Below are 24265 nucleotides of genomic sequence, written 5' to 3'. Positions count from 1 at the left end.
AAATTCTTCTAAATAATTTACAAGTTAAAAAGGAAGTTATGATAAACTTCCTAAAGGAAGTTAGTTACAAACTATTTATAACTGAACGATGAAAACACTGCACCCCAAAACGTATGAGATACAGATACAGCAGTGTAGTTAGAAGGGAATTTATAGCCTTAAAAACATGTTAGAAAATAAGAAATAGTGTTCAAGAAGCTGAATAAAATCAAACATGATAGAAGAAAGAAAATAACAGAGAAGTAGTAGAAGAAAGGAAATATTAAAGCTAAAAGAGAAACAATAGAGATGCTCACCCAAACCAAAAGCTAGTTTTTTTAAGACTAATAAAATATAATTTTAAAAATATATTAAAATGATAAAATATACAAACCTTGAGCAAAATGAATCAAAAAAGAGAGGTAGGGTATAAGCATGTGGTATTAGGAATAAAAAGGGGGGTATAACCTATAAATATAATAAAAATGTGTAAAATTATAATACCATGAGAAAGAATATTTGTACCAAAAATTTTGAAAACTGTCAATTTTTGTTAAATGGTCCATTTTTTAGAAAAATATAAATCATCAAAATTGACTGAAGAAGAAAAACAAAACCATAATAGATCAATAACCATGAAATAAACTGAAGCTGTAGTTCAAAAAGTTTCTCTTATCCCAAAAAGGCCCAGATAGTTTTATAGGCAACCTTTACCAAACCTTTAAGGAATAGATAATTCCTACTTTACACAAATCGTTTCAAAGAACAGAACAGAGAGAATGTTACCAAACTCATTTTAGGAGTTTAGCACAACCTTAATGCCTGAACTGAATAACAACAATAAAAACAAAATTGTAGGCCGATATCACTTATGAACATAAATATAAAAATCTTAAATAAAATAACAGCTATTCAAAAATCCAGCAACCTATATGAAAATAATACAGCAAGACTGTGACAAAAACTGTTAGAGTTCCATTTCCCATTCTTCTCTTTGTGTTTAGCCATATGAACCCTGATTTTCAGCTCTGCTCATTGCACATTGCTTCCCAATAAGAGACTATACCACAGCACCTCCCTTGCAGCTAGATGCCACCATGGGATGAGTTTTTAGCCAGTATGATGTGGGAAAGCGTTGTGTGTAACTTTCAGGGAATCTATTTTTTTTCTTCTTTTTTTTTTTTTGGCCTCACCGAGCAGCTTGCAGGATCTTAGTTCCCCGACCAGGGATTGAACCTGGGCCATGGCAGTGAAAGTGCCGAGCCCTAGACCATTGGACTGCCAGGGAATTCCCGCCGGAAGTCTTTTTAAAAGGAAGGACTGCATCCTTCTCCTCTCTTCCTCCTTGGTGCTGCTCAGAATGCAGACAGGATGGCTGGGGCTTGAGCACCAGCTCCTTGGTTATGAGTGATATACAAAGGGTAGAAGATCAGCAAGACAGGAGGAGCCTGGGGTCCTGACACTGAACTTCTACATCCAGGCTTTTTCTTTTTTCTTGGTGAGAGAGAAATATACTGAAGTCACTATTGAGACCCTGTTACAGCCAAACTTAATCCAAACTGATAATGGGATCAAGTGGGATTTATCCCAGGAATGAAAGAATGGGTCAACATGGAAAATCTATTAATATAATTCACCACATTACAGATGAAAGTATTAAATCTATGATCATCTAGCTAGATTCTGGAAAAGCACTCAATAAAATTCCACTCTCATTTTTTATTAAAAAATAAAAATTAAAAGCTCTTAGCCAACTAGGACTGGAAGGGAATTTCCTTAACCTGATCAATAGTATCCATCAAAATCTGTTGCAGGGCTTCCCTGGTGGCGCAGTGGTTGAGAGCCCGCCTGCCGATGCAGGGGACACGGGTTTGTGCCCCGGTCCGGGAAGATGCCACATGCCGCGGAGCGGCTGGGCCCGTGAGCCATGGCCGCTGAGCCTGCGCGTCTGGAGCCTGTGCTCCACAATGGGAGAGGCCACAACAGTGAGAGGCCCGCGTACCGCAAAAAAAAAAAAAAAAAATCTGTTGCAAACATCATCACACTTATAACTGGGCCTTAGAAGATATTCACTAATGTCAGGAAGGACATAAGAGTGCTACACGCAACAGTAAACTAGAAGTCCTCTTCAATGCACTATTACAAGGGAAAGAAATTTCTAAAATACAGATTTAAAAGAAATATCCCCATCTGCAGAAAATATCACTGACTATATAGAAAACCCATCGTGATTTTCAGACAAACTTTGGGTCCTAATAAGAGAGAGCAGCAAGGCTGCTGAATACAAAATCAACATATAAAACTTAATAGTGTTCCCAGACACTGGTACTGCCCAACAGGAAAAAAAAAAAAAAAAAGATCCCCAACATAAGATTGTCCATAATGCCTTTCTTCTGGATCATGAAAAAATCCTGCTTCCTAGCCTCTCCATACCCACCATTACTTCCCTGAAATTCATTCTCCACTCAGCAGCTAGTCATCTTTCGTAAACGTAAATTAGATCATACCACACTCCTTTAACCTTTTAAGGGCTACTCATTAATTAGAATTAAATTCCAGTTCTTTATCATGCCCATGCTGTACATGACCTGGCCCCCACCTATTCTCCAATCTACTCCCTCACCACTGTCCTGTCCTGTTCCACACCAGCCACATGAATTTTCTTTCAGTTCCCAATGCATGTCAAACTCTTTCCTCCCCCAGTGCCTTCACATATGCTATTCCCTCCTCCTGGAATGCTTCCTCCCCCGACCATCACCTGAGTGTTCCTAGTCAACCCTCAAGTCTCAGCTTAAATGTCACCTGCTTAACCTAAATAAAGTCCCTTCTCTCTTAGTGCCTGCTTTTTTCTTTCATGTTCCCATCATAATTGTAATAATATCACATTACCTATTATACCACAGTGTGTAATCATATTTTTACTCATGGTTTGTTTATTCATTGCCTTGACTCCCTTCTAGGCCATAACTTCTATGAAGGTAAGAGTCATGTCTTCCACATTTCCCTGAGCGTTTAACAGGCACTGTCATATGCTTATGACGTAATAAGTGTTAATAATACTTATTAACAGATGCTTAATAAGTATTTTCTGAATGAATCAATCCACAAATGAATGACAGAGGTTACTGACATAGTCTGAGTCTCAGTAGAATGCCTGCTGCACTCTTCCCAGGATTCAGGCTTGTGAGGAGGAATGGGGGGACCCCCAGGGGTCTATATGGATGAGGGACCAAGAAGCCCCATGAGGGAGCAAATGGGGGCACATGGGCTTGGTTTCTGGTCCATGGGGCAGCATTAGAGCTGGGGGCAGTGGTCTGAACACAGAGCTGCACCCAGCCATGACTCCTACCCCACCTCTCAAGAACTCAAGTCATAGACTTGCAGAATTGGCTTTACCGTAAAGTGCTACTTTTCTGTGATCTTTGTGGAATATTAAGAATTTGGAAGACGGTAGCTTTCAGTAATAATGGGGGCAACAAGGGCGCCTTTTTGCCGCACTCGATGGAGGCATTTACAGCTTCAGGAGCATATGGAGCTGCAGGGAGCTAGCGTGAGAGTAGAGAAAAGTGATAAATCCCCACAGGAACCCCAAGAAGTCTTGATCAGGCGCGCGCGCGCGCACACACACACACACACACACACACACACAAGATGCTCCCAGGGGTTCCCAGAAATAGTTGGGGGAATTTAGGGAAGGTCTAAAACCCAACAATGGCAACCGGGAACAGAGCTGTGAGGGACTGCTACTGGCACTCTACTTTTATTCCTTCAAGGGGTATGGCCTGGGCAACACAGATTACCACGAAACTCTTACAGCCAGCCCCAGGCAGGTTCCCAGACACCACACTTAGGGCCACTGGCCTGGGAGCACTGCAGCCCAGAGGGCAGATGGGCCACTATGACACTGCCACATGGCCATTAGAGAAAGCATCTTCCCATAGGAAGCCAACAACAGAGGGATTCCTCCCAGTATTCCCTCCAGAGCTCTCAGTGCTAATTTTTCAGTTCGAAATTAAGGAAACACTGTTTCTGAGGCCACCTAATGCCAGAATAGTGGCATACCCCCAACTGGTTAAATGCTTGTATGAGTCGAGTGGGGAGGAGTATTATATCTGCCCGGGGCCCCTGAGAGGCAATCTTCACGTTTATTTGTTTCTTTTGGGGTTCACATACTTGTACACCACAGGAAGTAACGAGGGATTGGAAAAATCCTGTTATCCCCTATAAAGGACAATTGCTAGAGGCCTGCTTTGCACCTACCTGCTACTTCTCCCTACTACCCCGTTCCCGGGACCACTGTATTCTCCTGTCCACCTCACAGCACCTGGGACAGGTATGGGTACAAGGAGAATTCACTTTAGACTGCCCTGGTGACACCTCCGTGGAGAGCCTCTGTGGCTGCTCTGACACCTCCCCATTCAAAGGGCTTGTTCTCAGGACCAGGAAGAGAGGGTGTGCAGGGAGCCCAGGCCAGTGAGGTCGTTATGCATCCCTCTCTCCTCTTCTCCACCCCACCCCCAGCAAAGCCTGAGATATCCCCACTCGGACCCACCTCTTGTCTTCTTCCACCTGTACACCGATGGAGTGGAACTCTCTTCGACTCCTGTTCTCCGTGTCCGAGTCTGAGATAGTCTCCACCTGGTGGCAGGATTGGGAAGTCAGTGGCCAGGGCTAGACCGAGGGATGCAAGTCCTTCCCAGGGAGAAGGGCAAGCGATGCCTGAGCCCCAAGCCAGCTGGCAAATCCTGAAAAGACAATCTGCCTGAACAAGACGAGAGACCCAGGAGGTTAGATGCATCAAGGTGCCAACCTCTGGGCACCGCTCTCCGCTCGCCAGGGGTGATGGTGCCAGGATGAGGGACAAGGATGTGGGCTGGGACTGTCTGGAGCAGCCCCGTCGATGATCAAGCTAAGAGCAAGCGAGGAAAAGGTCTATATCCAGAAGGGCCCACTGACCCCCTCAATCCATCCTCAACCGGACGGGGCCTGAACTTCCTCGGCGCCTCCTCCTTCCATACCTGCACCCCGATGGACGGCCGCCACTTCCGCTGCCGCGCCAGGCTCCGCAGCTCCTCCCTGCCTGGAATGGTCTTGATGATGAGTGTGGGGGGCTTGGGGCTGGCCCGGGGTGACACCGGCGCCAACTCCAGGGTGCGCGCGCCCATGGCCGGGCCGTCCAGCCCGTCGGCGGAGCTGCAGCGCCGGGCTGGGCCCTCTGCCGCGGTGAAGCTCTCATGGGCGGAGTCGGTGCTGCTCTGGGCGGTGATGGAGATGCGGGGCGGGGCCTGGCTTCCCGGTGGGATGGGGGGCGGGGCCTTTCTGAAGTTGAAGGCTGTGGCCAGGGAACGCAAAGACACATAGGGTGAGAAACACGTCCTGGCAGGTGTCTGCCACTCCCTACACCCACGCGGTACCACGGGACCCAGCAGCCACGTGTACTCCACGTGCTGCTACCTACAGAACCACGGATCCTTCTCCCCATCATCCGACCCAGAGAGGCAAGCGATCTGCCCAAGGTCACACAGCAGAGCCGTGACCAGTGCCAGAACCGGACCCAGATCGCTCTCCAACCTAGGGCCGGGCCAGGGACAGAGGGGGCGTACTCACAGGAGCCGGGCCTCCCTGAGACAGAGGCAGGGGTAGAAAGGAGGGGCAGGCAGTCATCGTCTTGAGAGCAGCCGGCCTGGATGGCCCGGAGGTAGCTGTGGCTCCGCATGCGGAAACAGCCGGGCAGGTCCAGGGCGTCCACGGCCTGGGACTCCAGCTCCCCAAACACGGACCCGCACACGGCCTCCAGCTGCTGGTTCAGCTCCTCGCTGAGCTGGGTACAGGGGCCAGAAGGACAGTTACCGTGGTGCTGAGATGGGATGGGGGCGTCTCTGAGGCACTTTGCCTTAGGAATATATCTAGTTCTGCAGAAGCTGTGTCTCTGTATGACTCTTAACGCCTTTGGACTAAAAGAAACCCTCACCCGCTGCAAAGAAAGATGGAGGCACCTCTGCCCTGTGCTGCTCGCCAGGCCTGCTTTGGGACCAGCCTTGGGGTCTAATCTTTCCTCTAAATACTCCTCCCTCGACCCCCCCGCCATGCCTCTCCCAGATGCCTAGCTCGGGTGCCTCCAGACCACCCCATCTTCCTCTCCACCTGTCCCAGCCCTTCACGTTTCTCTCACTTGACCCTGGGGGGAGAGGACGAGAGAGCTGACAGCCACTCTCCTGCCAAGTATGGGGATAGGGTACTATAGGGAAGGACAACTTTTATTTTATTATTTATGACCAACTGCATTACAAAAATGATGGAAAGCAACCTATAGAGATAAAATAATGTGGCAGGAAGGAAATTAATGGGTACATAACAGAGCAAAAATTATCATCCTTCAAGTGTTCCAAGCCCTCCCCCACCTTCTGCCCACTAACTAGGGTTCTGGTTCAGCCTGCCGGTTCCTTCCCTGCCCTCATCCTCTGAGGAAAGTTCAGCCACTGCTGATTGAGGTTCTTGGTTTTGGTTTTGATATTTTGTGATGCAGAATCCATGGTGTTAAAAAAAATTGAAGCAACTAAGAAAAAGCGAAACAAAAATTTTGTTCATGGAAGCATGTCACATAACACTCCACTAAGACTAAATATACCAGCAGCTGTAGCTTCATTTGCTTTATATGAGAAAACTGACACAAAGAAAATATAAAGGTAGGGAAGAAGGTGGTTCAGCGGTAAGCTCAACACCCAGAGCACAGGATGGCTGCACATTTGACCCTGAGCTTCAGAGCACCGATAGCTTCAAGGAGTATAGCTTCTGGGTTGCCCACATGGGCTATGTTGTGAGACTCAACTGGACTCAAGTGCTGGCTCTGCTACTTCCTAGCAGTGTGGCCTGGGAACATTAAAATTTTGGGCCTCTGTTTAATCACCTGTCAAATGGGAATGATAATGGTACCATCTTCATAGGGCTATTTAGGAGACTCAAAGAAAAACAAGGGAGGCACTTGATGCAGGTAAGCCCTCAATCAGTGCCACAGGATGGTCTCAGGGCCTACCTGGTAGACACAGGCCACCACTCACGACAATCACACTATTCTTGTCACTGAGTCCAAGAGAAATTCCCCCATGGTTGATTATGTAGAGGCCACTGGATGAAGTCATGGACAAGGTCCTCAGTAGCATCCACATGGTGAATGTGACAGCAAGTATCCCAGGGTTGCATCTTGAGACCTCCCAGGAAAGATTCATGGCATCATATTTATGTACAGTCAACAGAGAAAGGAGTAGCTTGACTCATGTGTAAATTGCAGCTCAGTGTTTCCAAACTCGGCCCCCAAAGTGTGTATGCCATTATATCACTAAAGTCTACCTCAAATTGAGCAGGAATTTCCATCCTATTCTACAGATAGGCAAACTAAGGCTCAGAGAGGGCAGATGAATTATCCAAAGATGCCCAGCATGTAAGTGAGAAAACTAAAGTGTCCAGTTTCCTGTCTCTCCTGCCAGGCTAACTGAGCATCAGAATGTCCTGGAGAGCTTGTTAAACCTATATTAACTCAGTCCCCACCCTAAGGATCTGAACCCAGGGTTCTCTAACTATAAGCCTCTCTTCACCTTGGCTGCTTTGAAGGTCAGAGCCAAATTTGCTGGAGATTCAGTGATTCCAACATGGGTCCAGTAATTAAAAAGAAAGACTGTCTGCAGCTTTTTCTAAAGGAACTTCATTACAAGTGTACAGAAATCACAGGCCATGGACAAATCAATCCAAGATCGTGTAGACGTGAAGTTCTCCCATGTTTGTCCGGCACAAGCCACACTCTTGTGGCACCTGTGACTTTCACGACTCCTTGTGAGCCTAGCTCTCATTTTCCTATCTCTTGACCTCTGGGGTACCAAGCACCAGTGGTACCTGAAGCTCAGGAGCTGATCTAACTCTTGCTATTTCTAGGCCGGGCTCAAGATACTCCCCAACTAAAACCAATCCAGCCCAGAGGGTCCCTCTGAAGCACAAGAAAGCTTATCTAACCCTAGCAGAGAGCATTTCAGTCTCAAGTCTGGACACCAAGGATGGAAGGAATCTCACTCCGTGGCTTAGATCTGTATCTCCAGCCCTTTTCTCTGTGTAAAGCACTAGGCATAATATCTGGCATATAGCAGGTGCACAATAAACATTAACTACTATTATTAGTAGCAAGAGGTTCTTAAATCACAGTGACAATACCTCTCAAAGGCCCATCTTTCCCAAGGGTTCTCAAGCTCTTGAAATCCCCACCATATGCTAGTCCCATGACCAATTCTATCCAAGGCAGACAGAAGGAGGGTGTGAAACTCTCTGGGGCTACACATATTCCATCTCTACTAGCCAAGAGGAACTTCTGGCGTTCCAATAAGGGACCAGGACCTAAGGGAAACGTAGATTTTTATAGACTCTCAGAGGAATACTGCATCTGAGCTGATCTTTACTGTATTACAAGTATGAAATTGTGACATTGCGCTGTGAATTCTCCTATTTTCCCTACACTGCCTTCCACCCTGCTCCCCTCAACTCTCACTTTCAGGAGAGTCAAAGCCAAAGAATCCTCTTGGGAAATGAGAACCTTAACCTTTCTGCAAACCAGACTCAGAATCAGTAAGTATTTCCAAGGATGTGGGATATTTAAAAGAAAATACTTTGTTTGGGTCTAACTGAAAATTATCTGTGCTAGAGTTAGTGGGTCCAACTGGGGACAAGGCAACATCCTGTATACTTTACATATGTCATTTGGTTTAGATAACCTTGGAAAACCCTCCCATTTTAAAACATTCTAAAACACTTAATAAAATATAACAAACGTTTTATATACATTAATTGAGCTCACAAGAAAGCGAGGTAAGTCCCCAGGGGACAAAAGCAAAGAGGAGACTGGAAAATCAGAATATTAACTGTGTGAGCCAATGCTGCAAACAGCCCAGTGGAGGGTGGGAGGCGGGGGCAGGGGTTGCTGGTCTCAGTAACCAAAGGGCTTAGATTTTAACACCCACTTGGGCCCACACGAAGCGTGGAATTGGAAATGGGAACCTGCATAAAAGTAGGAAAGGGGAAAGCTTTGATGAAAAGACAAACTAGAAAAATCAATTATCAACACAGACTGATGACAAGGGAGCTAGTCTGTAGTCTAGGCACTGGGGAGAGGGGAAAGATGATAAATCTCCTAAGAATTTATACCCACAAGCTAGTCTTCACACAGACCCAGCCTTCACTGTCTGCATGGACCAGACGCCCCCCAAATTAAAAATTAACATAAAAAGGTCCCAGACCGAGAATAGTTGAACAGAAGCAATTTAAAAATATTTTCTGAATGGTTCTGAAGAACCTAGGGGCAGGACAGGAATAAAGACGCAGACGTAGAGAATGGACTTAAAGACATGGGGAGGGGGACGGGTAAGCTGGGACGAAGTGAGAGAATGGCATGGACTTATATATACTACCAAATGTAAAATAGATAGCTAGTGGGAAGCAGCCGCATAGCACAGGGAGATCAGCTCAGTGCTTTGTGACCACCTAGAGGGGTGGGATTAGGAGGGTGAGAGGGAGACGCAAGAGGGAGGAGATAGGGGGGGTATATGTATATGTATTGCTGATTCACTGTGTTATAAAGCAGAAATTAACACATCATTGTAAAGCAGTTATACTCCAATAAAGATGTTAAAATATATTAATTAATTAAAAATATTTTCTGGGGGACCCACTCCTAACCCAGGCTGATGAGGGTTCTCAAAGATAAAGCTACATTGAAGATGAACTCATATTAAACTGTGTGGTAAACAACCTCTGACACAGCTCCTGATCATCTTCACCTCCTGGCATTCACATCCTTGCAGAGTGCCCTCCTCTTGAGTGCAGATCAGACCTATTGGTCCGCTTCTAATGAACAGAATATGGCAGATACAACGGCATGTCACTTCTGAGATTAGATTACAAAAACACTGAGGCTTCCATCTTGGACACTTTCTCTCACCATCTCTCTCTAGGAGTCTTTGCTCTGGGGGAAGCAAGTTGTCATGTTTGAATTGTGTTATGTTGTGAGCCATATGGTGAGTCCCACACATCAAGGATCTGAAGCCTGCTGACAGCCATGTGAGTGTGGAAGGGGATCTTCCTCTAGGCAAGCCCTGAGATGACTGCAGCCTTGGCCAACACCCTGATGAAGACTGTGAGACATCTGATCCATGTGGCACCCAGCTAAGCTGTGCTTGGATTCCTGACCCACAGAAATCGTGAGATAATAAATATTTTTTGTTTAAGACTCTATGTTTTGGGGTAATTCATTATGCAGCAATAGATCACTAATGCAAACAGTGACATAAACAAGAACTAAACTTCTACTGAGTGAAGCCGTTGAGAATTCAAGGTTTATCGGTTACTGCAGCTAGCGTTACCTTAGCTAAAACAGAATAGCTTTTAAACAATGTTTAAATTTTCTAAAACTTAAAAGATAAACAAAACTGAAAACATAAGGATAGAATAAAAGCTTTGAGGGACTTTCCTAGCGGTCCAGTGGTTAAGACTCCACGCTTCCACTGCAGGGGGCACAGATTTGATTCCTGGTCAGGGAGCTAAGATCCCACGTGCCGCATGGTGCGGCCAAAAAAAAAGTTTTGAAAAAACCAGAAAGATGTGAAAAGGGACTAAATCAGATTTCTAGGGGGCAAAGGGGGAAATTTAAAACACAACTAATGAGTAAACGAAACACAGTTGAAAAGAAAAATAGTGAACCAGTGAATAGTGAATAATATCTGAGGAACTTACCTAGAAGGCAACATAGAGAGGTAAAGAGATGGAAAATATGAAGGAGAGAATAAAAAGGCCCCAAATACAACAAATAAGAGTTCTAGAGGGGGGACTCGATAAAATGTAGAAGAGGCAATATTCAAAGCGTTAATAATAGTCACTGAGAATTTTCCAGACTTCTGACTTCAGACACAACAGAGTGAGGATACCAAATCCTATCCCCCAAGACAACTATAAAGCTGCACAAAACTGTCAAAAACAACCATTTTATCACTCTGAAAATCAATCAAAGGTACACAGCAAAGAAACACATTCATGAAAATTACTGAACTTTGGGTAAGAACAGCATGAGTCTGTGGTGTCCTTGCCTGAGGCTGCTCCCATTACCCAAGCTCCCAGCTCTATCTGTTGCAATAGTTCAAAAAGGGTGGGCCAGGCTATGAAAACCACCTGCTTCACTGCAACTAACAAAGGGAGCTCACTTAATTTTGAGCATTGTCTGTTATAGTGTCTAGAATAAGAATAACCAGCAGCACTGCCAGGCTGAGGTTTCAGCACTGTTTGGGGGCAAGCAATGGGACTGTCGGACTAGACAGGGATTTGATGGGGAGTTCCAGGGGCTAAGACAGCCACAGAGAGTTTGATAAGCTCTTCACATAGTCTGGGTTAACTAGAGGCTGGGTGCATGTACAACAGAGATCAGAGAGGCCTTGAGCCCACCCACATATCCTTTGCCAATGGAGCCAGTGCGTACGTGCAGAAGAAATGCAAGAGAGCCTGCTGAAAAGTAAAAGCCAGAGATGGCTTGAAAACAGCACAGTGTTTGTACTCCCCAGATCACACATAGAACCATAAAAGGAGAGAGAAGAAGTCTTACGGGCTTGAAGTTTTTGAGCACAACCTCTGATCAATCTCTGGCTGGACATTAAGCTATGCAGAGACAGGGTCAACCCCTAGGAAACCAGGCTTTAAAATAAAAACAAGAAAGAAAAATAATTAGTGGAGAAATCAGAGGCTGCATCTGGAATCGTAGATAGACTTCACAGATTTAGCCCAGGGATTAACAAACAAACAAAGCAATAACAATCTTCAAGAGGTAAAATAAGAATCCAGCATTGCTACAATACATTATCTAAAATGTTCAGTATTCAACCAAAAAATTTGTGACACATGTAAATAAACAAGAAAATGTGAATGTCCCCAAACATTTGATTTATCATACAAATACTACAAAGCAGCTATTATAAGAATGTTCAAAGAACTAAAGGAAAGCATGTTTAAATATTTAAAGGAAAGTATGACAACAGTGACAGCATTAATAGAAAATCACAACAAAGAGAATTTTTTTTTAAAAGGAACAAGAAAAGGACTTCCCTGGTGGCTCAGTGGTTAAGAATCCGCCTGACAATGCAGGGGACATGGGTTCAAGCCCTGGTCTGGGAAGATCCCACATGCCGCAGAGCAACTAAGCCCATGCACCACAACTACTAAGCCTGCACCCTAGAGCTCGTGTGCCACAACTATTGAAGCCCATGAGCCTAGAGCCCCTGTTCCGCAACAAAGAAAAGCCACCACAATGAAAAGCCCACACACCTCAATGAAGAGTAGCCGCCACTCGCCGCAACTAGAGAAAGCCCTCACACAGCAACGCAGACCCAACCAGCCAAAAGTGGCAGCCAAAAATTAATTAATTAATTATTTTTTAAAAAGAACAAGAAAAGAATCAAATGGAAATTCTAGAGCTGAAAAGTACAATAACTGAAATTAAAAATTCACCAGAAGGGCTCAGCATAAAAAGTGATCAGTAAACTTGAAGATAGATGAGTACAGATTATCCAATATAAAGAACTGAATGCGGAAAATGACTGAATAGAAATGAACAGTGCCTCAGAGACCTATGGAACAACATCAAGTATATCAGTATGCATGTAATGCGAGTCCCAGAAGAAGAGAGAGAGAAAGAGGAAGAAAAAATATTTGAAAAAATAATGGCCCCAAACTTTCCAAATTTGATGAAAAACATTAATCTACAGATCAAAGAAACTCAATGAATCCAAAGTAGGTTAAACATAAAGAGATCCACACCCAGACACATTACAGTCAAAATGTTGAAAGACAAAAAGAAAATCTTAACAGCAACAAGAGAAAAACAATTCATCACATACAAAAAAATATGATTAAAAACTGGCTTTTCATCAGAAACAATGAACACCGAAGGCAGTGGAATGGTATAGTGAAAGTGCTAAAAGAAAAAAACTGTCAACCAGGAATTCTATATCCAGCAAAACTATCCTTCAAAAAATGAAGTAAAAATAAAGACACTTCCAAATAAATACAGACTGAAGAAATTATTGCCAGCAGAACTATCTTACCCGAAATACTAATGGAAGCTCTTCAGGTTAAAAGGAAGTGACAACCAGTAGTAACTCAAATCCACAGGAAGAAATAAGGAGCACCAGAAATGGTAAATATGTGAGTAAATATAAATAGGTCTATAAATATATTTTTCACATTTTTTTCTCTCAACTTCTTTAAAAGATGTAAGCAAAGCAATTATTATAATACTATTATTGGTTTATAATAATTTTTAGGTTTATAACACAGGTATAGGTAATACATATGACAATAATAGCACAGAAAAGGGAGAGAGAAAGGAGATATATTAGAGCAATGCTTCTGTATTTTACCAGAATCAATTAGATTTTAATAAGTTAAGATACACATTGTAATTTCTAGTGCAACCACTAATAACTTGAATAATATAGTAAAAAGGATTTAACGAAAAGAAATTAAAATGGTACATAAAGTATTTAATACAAAAGAAGGTAGTAAAGGAAGAACAGAGGAACAAAAATGACATGAGACAATCCAACCATATCAATAACCACATTAAATGTGAGTAGACAAAACACTGCCATTCAAAAGGCAGAGATTTTCAGACTGGATAAAAAAGCAAGTAGATAGAAAATAAAAAGAAGGAAAAAGATGTACCAGCAAACAGTAACCATGAGAGAATTTTCCAGATTTGATGAATCCTCAGATTCAGGGAACACACCACACACACACACACACACACACACACACATCATAGTGAAACTGTAAGACACCAAAATCAAGGGCAAAATTTTGACAACAATCCGAGAGAAATGAAAATAACCAAGAAAGACTATTAGATTGATAGTAGACTTCCCCACAGCAACAACAGAACAGATGACAGAGGAATATCATCAAAACAGTGAGAGAAAATAAATGTTGACCTAAAATTCTGTAATAAGCTAAATTATATAAAATAGAGTAAATGACATTTTTGGTTAAAGGCAGAATTTGCCACTAACAGACACTCGCTGAAAAAAGTTACTAAAGAATTTACTTTAAAAGGAAGAAATGAAATGTAAGAAGGTATAGTGAGGGGGGAAAAGGTAAAACTGTGAAGTATTAGTAATACTTAGTATTAGTAATACTACTAATCAAGTATTGGTAGTATAAAATTTAATAACAATAATAAAGACTAACTGAGAGAGGTGAAAAAAAAGGTGGGACTAAAATACTGGGCAACTGGTACATGTAAGAAGGGAAGAGGTGATCAAAAGTAAAGCGTCCTAAGGTCTTTACATTGTTCAGAAGAAGGGTAGAAGTAACTGTCAATCTAAGACAATCTGAGACTTTGCTAAGTCAAATATGCACATGAAAGTATAAGAATAATCACAAAAATAATGAAATTAGTACACATAACTGCCAAATCAGTGTGGGATTTGGTGAAGAGAAAAATGAAGAAAATCCAATTGATCCAAAAGAAGGCAGCAAAGGAGTAGAAAAGCATCACCCAAAAGGCAGGATAAATAGATGGGCACAAAACAAGATGACAGAAATGAATCCAAGCATATCAGAAATCACAATAAATATAAATGTACTAAACTCTCAAACAATTGTCAGAATGGATATAAAATAAAATATAGCTATAAACTACTTACAAAAGACATACCTAAAACATAAAGAGACAAAAAGCTTTAAAGTAAAATATAGGAAAAGATGTTCTAGGAAAATACTAGAAGGGCAAAAAGTGATAAAGATAATAGAGTGACGTCGCTAGTTCATTAAACCTGTAAATTTCCTCTTCTGTAAATCAGGGGTTATAAACCATGCCCCCCTGGAAAAATATGTAAAGTATACATGATGTTAGATAGTGTAAAGTGATGAAAAGAAGAAGTGGCAGGGGGGAGGAAGAGGAAAAGGAGAAGAACAGAGAAGGGAAACAGGAAATGTTGAGGGGGGTTAAAATTAAAATTTAGAACGTTTGGGTAAAGACCTGAAAGAAGCGAGGGAGCAATCCATGGGAGTATCTGGGAAGGAGAGATCCAGGCAGAGGTAGCAGCAAAGGACCTAAGGCTGAAGCACACGTGTGGTGTCGGAGGTGCAGCAAGGAGACCAGTGTGGCTGGAGTGGGTGTGGGATGAGAACAGTGTTAGGACAGGAACTCAGAGGTAGCAAAGGGCCAGATCATGCAGGGCCTTATACATCATAGTACAGTGTCTGACTATTCCCCTGAGCAAGGTCTTGATTGAAGGCAATTTTATTTTTAAATGATCACTCTGGCCGTATTATGAGAGAATGAAGTGGAGCAAGGACAAGTGCAAGAGATCAACTAGAAAACAGTGCAACAGTCTAGACAAAAGAACATGGTGACTTGCACTGACGTGCTGGCAGTGGAGATGGTGAGGAGTGACTGGATCCTGGAAATACTTTGAAGGTGGGACCGACAGGATTTGCTGAAGGGTTGGACATGGGATGTGTGAGAGAGAAAGGAGTCCAGACTGACTTCAGTGTTTTAGATCAGAGCTCCTGGAAGAATAAAATTGCCATTATCTGAAATGGAGAAGACATTGGATGGAGTAGGAAATTTGAGGAGGGAGAAAAGGGTACCAGCAGTTTGGTTTTGAACATCTTAAGTTTGAGATGTCTACTCAACATCCATGTGAGATTTCAACACACAGATATATATGCATTTATGGGAGAATGTGGGCTGGTGATAGACATTTGGGAGTCATCAGGCTCTCAATAATATTCAAAGCCATGAGCCTGGATGAGCTCACCCAAAGAGTGAGTGTAGGAAGAAGTCCAGGAACTAAGCCCTGGAAAACTCCAGTGTTCAGATCCTGAAGAGTTTGCGGGCACCAGTGACACAGACTAAGAATAGGCAACCAGAGAGAGAAGGCAGAAGAACCTAAAAGGCGTGGTGTCCTCAAAGCCAACTGAGAAAAGTGTTTCAGGAAGGAGAGAGCCATCAGCTGCGTTAGATGTTGCTGATGGATCAAGTAAAACAAGGTCTGAGCATTAACTAGTGGGTTTAGCAACACAGAATGGTCTTCTGTGAAAAGATGGCTGTGCCAATCAGATTCCCTGATTCAGGAAATGTAACAAAAAAATGCTGAGAGACTGCAGCAGCAAAACCATGGGAGCCAACCAGGACGGTCTTTGCATTGCTTTTTTTGCCCAGCAAACAGTAAAAATAGCTAACCTTTATTGAGTGCTGGCTGTGTGCCACGAACACTATTATGATGCCTATTTTTAAATAGAGAGAGTGGGGCTCAAAAAAGTCAAGTATCTTGCCCCAGGTCACTCAGCTGGTAAGTAGCTGAGCTGGAATTCAAACCCACCTCATGCATTTAATTACTAAACTGCACTGCCTCCTTTAGTTAAGGGTAAAGTCTACACTTAGGTAGAACTCACACTTGTAAAATACCAGTGTGGGGCCAGGTACCTTGTGTTTGCATATATTTTCTCACTGAACTCACAAAACCCCTGTGAGATAATCATGATTACAATTGTCATTTCAAAGATGAGCCAACAGGGGCTTGGCTTCCCTGGTGGCGCAGTGGTTAAGAATCCGCCTACCAATGCAGGGGACACGGGGTCGAGCCCTGGTCTGGGAAGATCCCACATGCCACGGAGCAACTAAGCCCATGCGCCACAACTACTGAGCCTACGTGCCGCAACTACTGAAGCCCGCGCATCTAGAGCCCGTGCTCCGCAACAAGAGAAGCCACCACGATGAGAAGCCCGCACACCACAACGAAGACCCAGCACAGCCAGAAATAAATAAATTACATTAAAAAAAGAAAAAAAAGATGAGCCAACAGAGGCGTTGAGAGGGAGGTATCTTGCCAGTGTTCCACAGGGTGGAGTGGAGGGGAAAGAACTCAAGCCCTGATCATCTCTGAGACTGCAGTTCTGCCTATCTCCAGTCTATATGCTCAATCTTGCCTTTTACATGGTGGGTTGGGAGCAATCAGGCCACGAAGGGGCTGGGGAACCTCAGAGAACCGACGCTGCCGTTACAAGTTCATCACTTTGAGGATGCTTGGTGGTTTTTAAGGATGTGACTCTCCGAGATCCTCAGTCTGAGTCAGCTCCAGGAGTCCCAAGGCAGGCTTCCCAGCTCCCCAGAACCAGACCTGTTCTCTCTCCATGGGCAGATTCCTGATTTTAAGGCCTAGGCTGAGCATGGGACTGAATCCCCCTTCCCACCCTTTCCTTCCAGCATGCTGGGCCTCTCCCTACCTGTCCGGTGGTGAGGGAACGGCTATAGCCAGGGATGGAGCTCCGGGGGTGGATCCTGGGTGGGACACAGCAGCTGGGAAAGGTCAAAATTTCAGATTCAGAATGGGGGTCTGCTAGGAGGTGGGAAGGGGAATGAGAGCACTGAGGCCCCTGAGCGGGTCTAACCCTCAGAAATCCCAGAGATCCCCAGGAGACTCCTGGGTAAAGGGATTCTGCCAAAGAGACATTCAGATAGGGGTTATCACAGGCACCCCCTCTTTATATGGGGCAGAGCAAGACTGCCTAAGCAGGGAACCTGACTGGTACCCACTCTATGCACATCTCCTACAGGCACCCAGGATCAGCATCCTACACCCCACCCCCACCCCAGCTCTCCCTGTCCTTACTTGATCCGGGCCTGGTCCACGCTGGAGGAGCGGCGGGTGGTGAAGCGCCGGGCGACCGCTTTGGGAGATGTCTTGGGGCTGCCATCTGAGTCTCCACTCTCCTCATCCCCCATGGCTTTGATGTAGCTGCCGCTCCGCATCCTGCGGCAGGGGATCTCCCCGTCCTTGCCCCCAGTGGGGTAACCCCCCCAGTCATCTTGCGGCACCTGCAGGGACAAGGGGCCTCTATCTTTCAGACAAGTCCCTACTGAATCTGGAAGTGGGGACCCACATTCTCCACTGCCAGTGGGAGACACTCAGCCCCGGCTCAAGCAGGCCACGTTCAGGAATGTGCAGAGGCAGAGCAGGTGAGGTCTCCGCTACAGGAGATGCCTCATCACCCTCCATGTGCCTTTTGCTCCTTAATTGGGGACCACCTAGAGAGTCTAGGAGCTGACGTGCCAAGAGGCGGAAGCTCAGAGGCCAAAGTGACCTATGTCAATCTCACCCCTATAAAGCGTCACCTGACCTCAGTGACCTTTCACCCCTCCTTCTCCTTCATCCTCTTAACTGCTTATATCCCAAATCCTCTAACTTTCTGCCTCCCTTCTGTGAAGAACCACAGAGGGAGTGACATCAATTTGTGCTTCAGAAAGAGCACTTCAACAGTCCAAACAGAGGATGGATCGTGGAGGGCCAGGAGCAGGGCCGGGGCTCAAGTGGCGAGAGGGAGACCAATTAAGAGGCTGATGCTGTTATCCAGGCAAGAGATGATGAGGCTTAAATTAAGACAATGACAACGAGGGGGAAGAGGAGATGGAAGTGAGAGGTGTTCAGGAGCATCAGTGAGCCTGATTAGACGTGGGGGGTGAGGGGGTGGGGAGGAGTCGATGATGACTGAGATCCTGCTGGCTGGGGACCTGGGGGGATGGGGCTGCTGCTCACTGAGCCACAGAATCCCAGAGAAACAGGTTTGGGGAAAAGGTGATAGGTTCAGCGTTGAGCATCTTGAGTTGGCAGAGAACTGTGGAGCAGGTGGTTGGGCGTTTGGTTCTGGAGTTCAGTGGAGAGATCTGGGCTGGAGGCAGACATGGGGGAGTCACGGGTGGCAGCTGAGTTCACAGGAGTGAATGAAACAGCCCAGGGGAAAGAAGAAAGAGAGGTGGGAAGGGATCCACTGACATTTAAAAGGGGACTGCGAAGAAAGGGAGAGGAGCCTATGAAGTCACCTGAGAAAGAGTGGGCAGAAGGGTGGGAGGGAAGTCAGGAGAATGCCATGTCATGGAAACAGGAGACATTTCCAGAATAGAAGGAGTTGATAATGTCAAATGCCACAGTGCGTGCAGAGGTTAGTGATTCAGGCTAGGGAGTTAGAACCATGTTCGAATTCTGGCCCCGTCACGTGCTAGCTGGGTAAACTTAAGCAAAACCGATTAATCTCTAAGCCTCAGTTTCCTCGTCTGTGAACTGGTGATGATAATTATGCCCACTTCACAGCATTGGTGGGAAAGATAAGTGAGCCAATATAGAGTGCCCAGCACAGAGTAAGTGCCCAATGTTGACCATTGTTACTATAAGCATTGAAAGGTACCTTTCAAGGAGAGTTCTCAAGAGACCATTGGTGACCACTCCCAGGACATTTTAGAGGACAGCGGTGTGGGAGTCAGACTGCAGTAAAGGGGAGAGTGAAAGGAAGTGAGGTAGTGGAGTCTACACTCTAAGAACTTGGAAATGAAGGGAAGACAGGAGGGAGACGGAAAGGGGTATGGGGTTGAAGAAAAAAAATTTTTTTTTAGGATGAGAGAGATTTGGGCATGTTTGCAGGATGAGGGAAAGAGTCAGTAAAGAGACAGTCTTTAAATGTGGGGAGGAAGGGGGGACAGCTCATGGACAGAGGGGATCCCAGAGAGATGGGCTCAAGCCCTGTGGAGGCGTCATCCTGGGATGGGTGGTCCTGGCTTCTCCTCTGAGCCAAGAAGGAAGGGTATGAGGGTGGCTGGGGATCTTGATGAGTCCCCAGGTGCACTGACAGGAAGGTAAGGGAGTCTGGGATGGTTGGCCTTCACTGTGAAGAATGAGGTGTAATGAAGGCATGCGGGAGGGGCCCAGGGCAGGTAGCGAAGATTTAAAACACCTGTTGAAAAGAACAGGTTAAATGCGGTGGGGGTCAGGCTTCAGGGAGAGCATAGGGCTCGGGAGAGGAATAGAGATTCTGGGGTGGGACTAAATGAGGGGTCAGAGATCAGTGTAAGGACAGGGATGGGATGGGGCCCCATGAAGGAGCCCTCAGGGGGTAAGGCGGACAGGGCTCGGTGTGAGGCTGGGCTCAATCAGAAGATGGGAACGCAGGGAAGAGACGAGGCTCCATAAAGGAACAAGGGCTCTGAGTGAAAAGAGGGATTCTGGAAGAAGTCTGAGAGAGAGCTGGCATCCAGTAGGGGAACAAGGTCTCAACAAAAGGACTGGGGATCCAACAAAGACACCTGGTCTGATGTGGCCAGCTTCCCCTGCTTTTGTGCCAGGGGGGCACCAGTCTGTGTAGAGAGTCCCTGCAGCCCCTTGTTCTCCCCCAAACAGGCTCAGACTTTCCAGTCCTAAGATTCCCTGGAACCCCAGCCCCTGATCGATCCTTCCCCTTCCCCATACTCTACAGAGAGGAGCCACAGAGGCAGAGGGAGGCAGATGGGACAGCCAGGCACGCTCTGCACACTGCAGGGCTCCCACTCCATAGCCACTGCGGAGCTGCTGGCTCCTCTGCAGGACACTGTGAGTTGCATGTTAAAAAGGAAGCCCCCAGGGAGGTGAGGGCAGCCCTGGAGAAGCAGCAGGGAGCAGCAGAGTGGTGGCAAGGTTCCAGGGATGCGAGAAGAAGGGTTGGTGTTCTCTCCTCGGCCCTTTCTGCTGGACCCTTCAATCCCCAGCTTAGAGAACCTCTCTCCCAGGGAGGGGGCAATCCAAGGCCAACCCAGAAGTCCTGAATCCTAGAAGTCTCCAACCTCCCCTTCTGCCTCCCACCCCTTCCTGCTTCCACTGTGGCCCTATCTGTTCCCTTGAGCTTTTGTGAGTTCCCTACCCAGGAGAGCCCTAACATGTGAACAACTTACCAAAAAGGCCAGTGACACCCAAAGACACAGGCAAGCTCAACTCTCCACACCTTTGAACGTGCTGTAGTCTCTTCCTGGAACACCCTTAATCCTGGAACTTCTGCACTCAACTAACTCCAAATTCTCCACTGAGATTCTGCTCAGGGGACATTCTTCCTAGAAGTTGTTCTGGCCACCATCACCCAGGTGGGTGAGGTGCCTCCTCTGGGCTCCCAAGGCTCCCAAGGCTCTCTCCTCTCACAGCCTCATCACAGTGTATTCTACCTGATGCCTTGTCTATCCCACCTTTAAATGGTGAGCTCCTCCCAAGCAGCATCTGTGTCTTCATCTTTGTATCCACAGCGCCCAGGAAATGCTCACTGAATGAATGGATGCAGATGAACTATGCGGAACGTGGGTTTGGGGGATAACCCTAAGTCTACTGGACTTCTAGGACTTGTCTAGACTTTTCCTCCTAAAACTACAGCAGGGCTCAAGAAAGCCTGTCAGGGGATATGAGAGGGCAGCGTAAGGCAGAGAAGAGGGAGGTTGATGGCAAGAAGAGCCCCCGACCCCATCTCAATAGGAAGACGGAGAGGGGACAGTGAGAGATGGATGAAGGCTCCATAAGGAGAAGGGTTCAGAGCTCTTAGCCTCAACTGCAGACACTATAGAGTTGGTAGAAGAGGACAGGGACAGTGTGCCCTGGCCTGCTGCTGTGTCTGGAGCTCAGACTTGTGTGAAGCCCAGCCTGGGGAAACCCGTAAGACAGGCTCCCAGGCTCTTCCACAGCCTCACGGGTGTCCTGCTGCAGGTTCCCCAGAACGACAAACACCAGCAGAGGCACATTCTGGAAATAACTGACCTTCACATTCAAACAATATCTGGACCACCCAGGTTTGGGCAGAAAAGAGGTCTGGAGAAGGCCTAAGGGGCAAGAGGACCGCTTTCCAATGGCTGACCTCCAATCTTGGGGAAGCTACAGGCAGGGAGCACCGCACTGTCCTGTTCACTGCCTATTCTCAACCTCATTCTGCCTCCAGCCTCACGAGGCAGAGGCCAGCACAGCTTGTCCAAAACCTCAGGTAAAGGAGAAGTCTTCCCGGCACTGACATACAATCTCAAAATAGAAGGGCCCCTTCACTGCACAAACAGGGAAACTGAGGTCCCCAAAGGGGCTCAAGGCAATACAGTGAGGCAGGGGAGAGCCTCCCTGACTCCAGACCCTCCATCCTGGGAATAGCTGGCTCCCACCCCACCCTTTCCACAGCTCCCTGGGTGACAACATTGATGAGGGCTGAGGACCCTGTTCCCCACCCCCACCAAAGCCTCACCTGCAGATAATGGTAAGTCCTGGCTTTGGCCTTGGCCTCCGGACCCAGGAGCCCCTTGCCTGGCCCGGCCCCTGGGTATCCATCCCGGCCCTGGCTGACCATCATGGTATGCCAGGCACTCCGCTTGACCGATTGTCCGTCCAGTGACATGGACATGCCAGTGCAGGCGAGACAGCGGCCTTCCGACCCGCCCGAGCGCCCCTTGAAGCTCAAGTCCCGGTAGGACCCATCTGGAGCCTCCAGGCAGAAAGGACCACCAGGCTCCCCAGGGGGCCGCCCACCGGCCAGGAAGCCGCTGTCACTGTCCAAGTTGTCGTCGGAGCTCCACCAGCCCGCGGCCTTGGCCTGCTGCCGTCCATCCCCCTTGCGGTCCTTGCTCTTGCTCCTCTTGCCATGCCGGGACTGGTGGTGGTGGTGGTGGTGATGGTGGTGCTGGGAGGTGTGGAGGCCTCCAGAGCCCGGGCCAGGGTAGCTGTCTCCGCCGGAGCCACCTCTGCCCTCAGCCTTGGGCCCATTATAGTCCCGCTTCCCTGGCGCCTCCAGAGAGTGGGACTTGGCAAACAGCTTCTGCACAGAGTGAACCAGGTGCCGGATGCGGCTGGGGCTCTCGCTGCGGGCCTCCGGGGTAGTGCCAGACCCTGGCCCGGGCCCGGCCCCGGCCCCTGCTGGACCTCGCTGGTATGGCAGCGTGTGGAAGCCATCTTGTTGAACGGGCAACTGCTTTTCAAACTGGTCCAGAAGTGTGGGAGGCAGGCGGGGGGCACCCTTGCCCTGTGGGTGGCCCACACAGTCTTCACAGGTGTCGAAGGGGCCCTGGCCAGGGTACATCCTGGGGAAGGTGCTGCTACCCCCCCCAACCCCGGCCCCTCCCGGCCCTCCCTCGGGGCCTGTCGATGGCCCCTCACTCAGGCTCAGGGGCCCTTCAGGAGAAAGGTGTCCCAGGCCAGCTCTTGGGGCACAGAAGCGGGGCTCGGTGGAGAAGGCCTCCCCGGAGCCCAGCAGGTATGAAGCCCTGGCAGCGGGGCCCACGTCCATATGCTGCTGGTCGGCAAAGCGGGCTGGGCGGGGATGGCTGCCTCGGTCGCCATGATAACCCCTCATGGCCTCAGCAAGGGCTCTTCATAGTGCTGGGGGCCAGGCCCCAGGAACCTCCTGGAAAAACAGGGAGCAGTGGGATTAGGATTGAACGACAGGCCACGTCACCTGAAACTACCTTTTATTAGGTATTCTTATATCCCTTTAGGTAGTGCATACCAATTTAGTGCGATTGATTCCACTATCTTTCCACAAATGGGCTTAAAAGCCTTAGAACAGTCATACTGGACAAAGATGCTCACAAGGGCACAAAATAACGTCATCATTCATCAAATGCTGCAAATACGATAAATACTTATTCACAAGGGGAAATGCCCTCAGCAATGGGTTTTTAAAATCCTCAGGCAACCCAAAATAAAGATACCAATACAGACATAAAGACAATAGTCAAACATACTAGCCATTAGGTGAACTGGCTTTTAACAAGCTGACATGAGGCAAATTGATCCAGCACCACACCTGTGTCTCATCCCTACCCAATTCCACTGCTAGGAAGAGTCAGGCCTCCGGGTCACAGCTCCCAGAAGCAATAACCAAAGAGAACACTGGACCCAAATCTACATATCTATCACGATTCTGCAGGAAAACCCCTCTGCTTCCTTCCACACCCAGCTCCTTCTATCTGGCTGTAGGCTTATTCTCCTTCCCCCCTACCCAGGACTGAGATAGGAAGGGATAACCTGAGATGACTCCGCCTTCCTCTTCCGGGTTCCAAATATCCCCTGATGAAATTTCCCCTTTTGCCTTTTACCACCCACCCCCATTCCAATGGAGGGGGGTCATGAAGGGAGGAGAAACATAAAGAGGAGGAATGCTGGCTCTTCGAGCAGCAACTGAATCCTAAACTGGGGTTAGAACCCAGGAGTTCCTCCTCCCAGGAACAGTGGGCTGGCAGGGCAGGGGGGTGATGGAGAGAAAGCATTGGAACCAGTGCTCCTGGCCCCCATCCCAGGCTTGCCAAGACTACAGGACAGAGAGGTCAGCTCTCAGCAAGTACTGCCTCCAATCAGGACTCCAGAGCTGCCAGGACAGGAGCTACAGCAGGAGGGGTGCCAGCAGGAGGGACAGGGACTGAGGAGCTGGCAGACGGCGCCCTCTCTCA

The 24265-nt window shown here is 47.1% G+C and overlaps 1 protein-coding gene across 1 annotated transcript in view; it reads right to left on the bottom strand.

Moving 5' to 3' along the window:
- DLGAP3 (DLG associated protein 3) overlaps window positions 1-23908 on the bottom strand; it is a 38441-nt gene extending 14533 nt beyond the window's left edge. The window contains exons 1-6 of the mRNA XM_022575179.3: window positions 22069-23908; window positions 17673-17878; window positions 17287-17359; window positions 5587-5800; window positions 4998-5311; window positions 4532-4617 (exon numbers count right to left, since the gene is read on the bottom strand). Coding sequence (XP_022430887.1) covers window positions 4532-4617; window positions 4998-5311; window positions 5587-5800; window positions 17287-17359; window positions 17673-17878; window positions 22069-23169 — 1994 coding nt within the window. The 5' untranslated portion in view covers window positions 23170-23908. The remainder of the gene's footprint in view (window positions 1-4531; window positions 4618-4997; window positions 5312-5586; window positions 5801-17286; window positions 17360-17672; window positions 17879-22068) is intronic.
- Between the last annotated feature and the right edge of the window lie 357 nt (window positions 23909-24265).

Source organism: Delphinapterus leucas, chromosome 1 (assembly GCF_059928025.1).
Source record: "Delphinapterus leucas isolate spDelLeu-1000000601 "Yukka" chromosome 1, BTC_Dleu_Yukka2, whole genome shotgun sequence".
NCBI classification, from domain to species: Eukaryota; Metazoa; Chordata; class Mammalia; order Artiodactyla; family Monodontidae; genus Delphinapterus; species Delphinapterus leucas.
The sequence above is the reverse complement of the archived record's forward strand: the minus strand, read 5'-3'. Positions and strand labels throughout refer to the sequence as shown.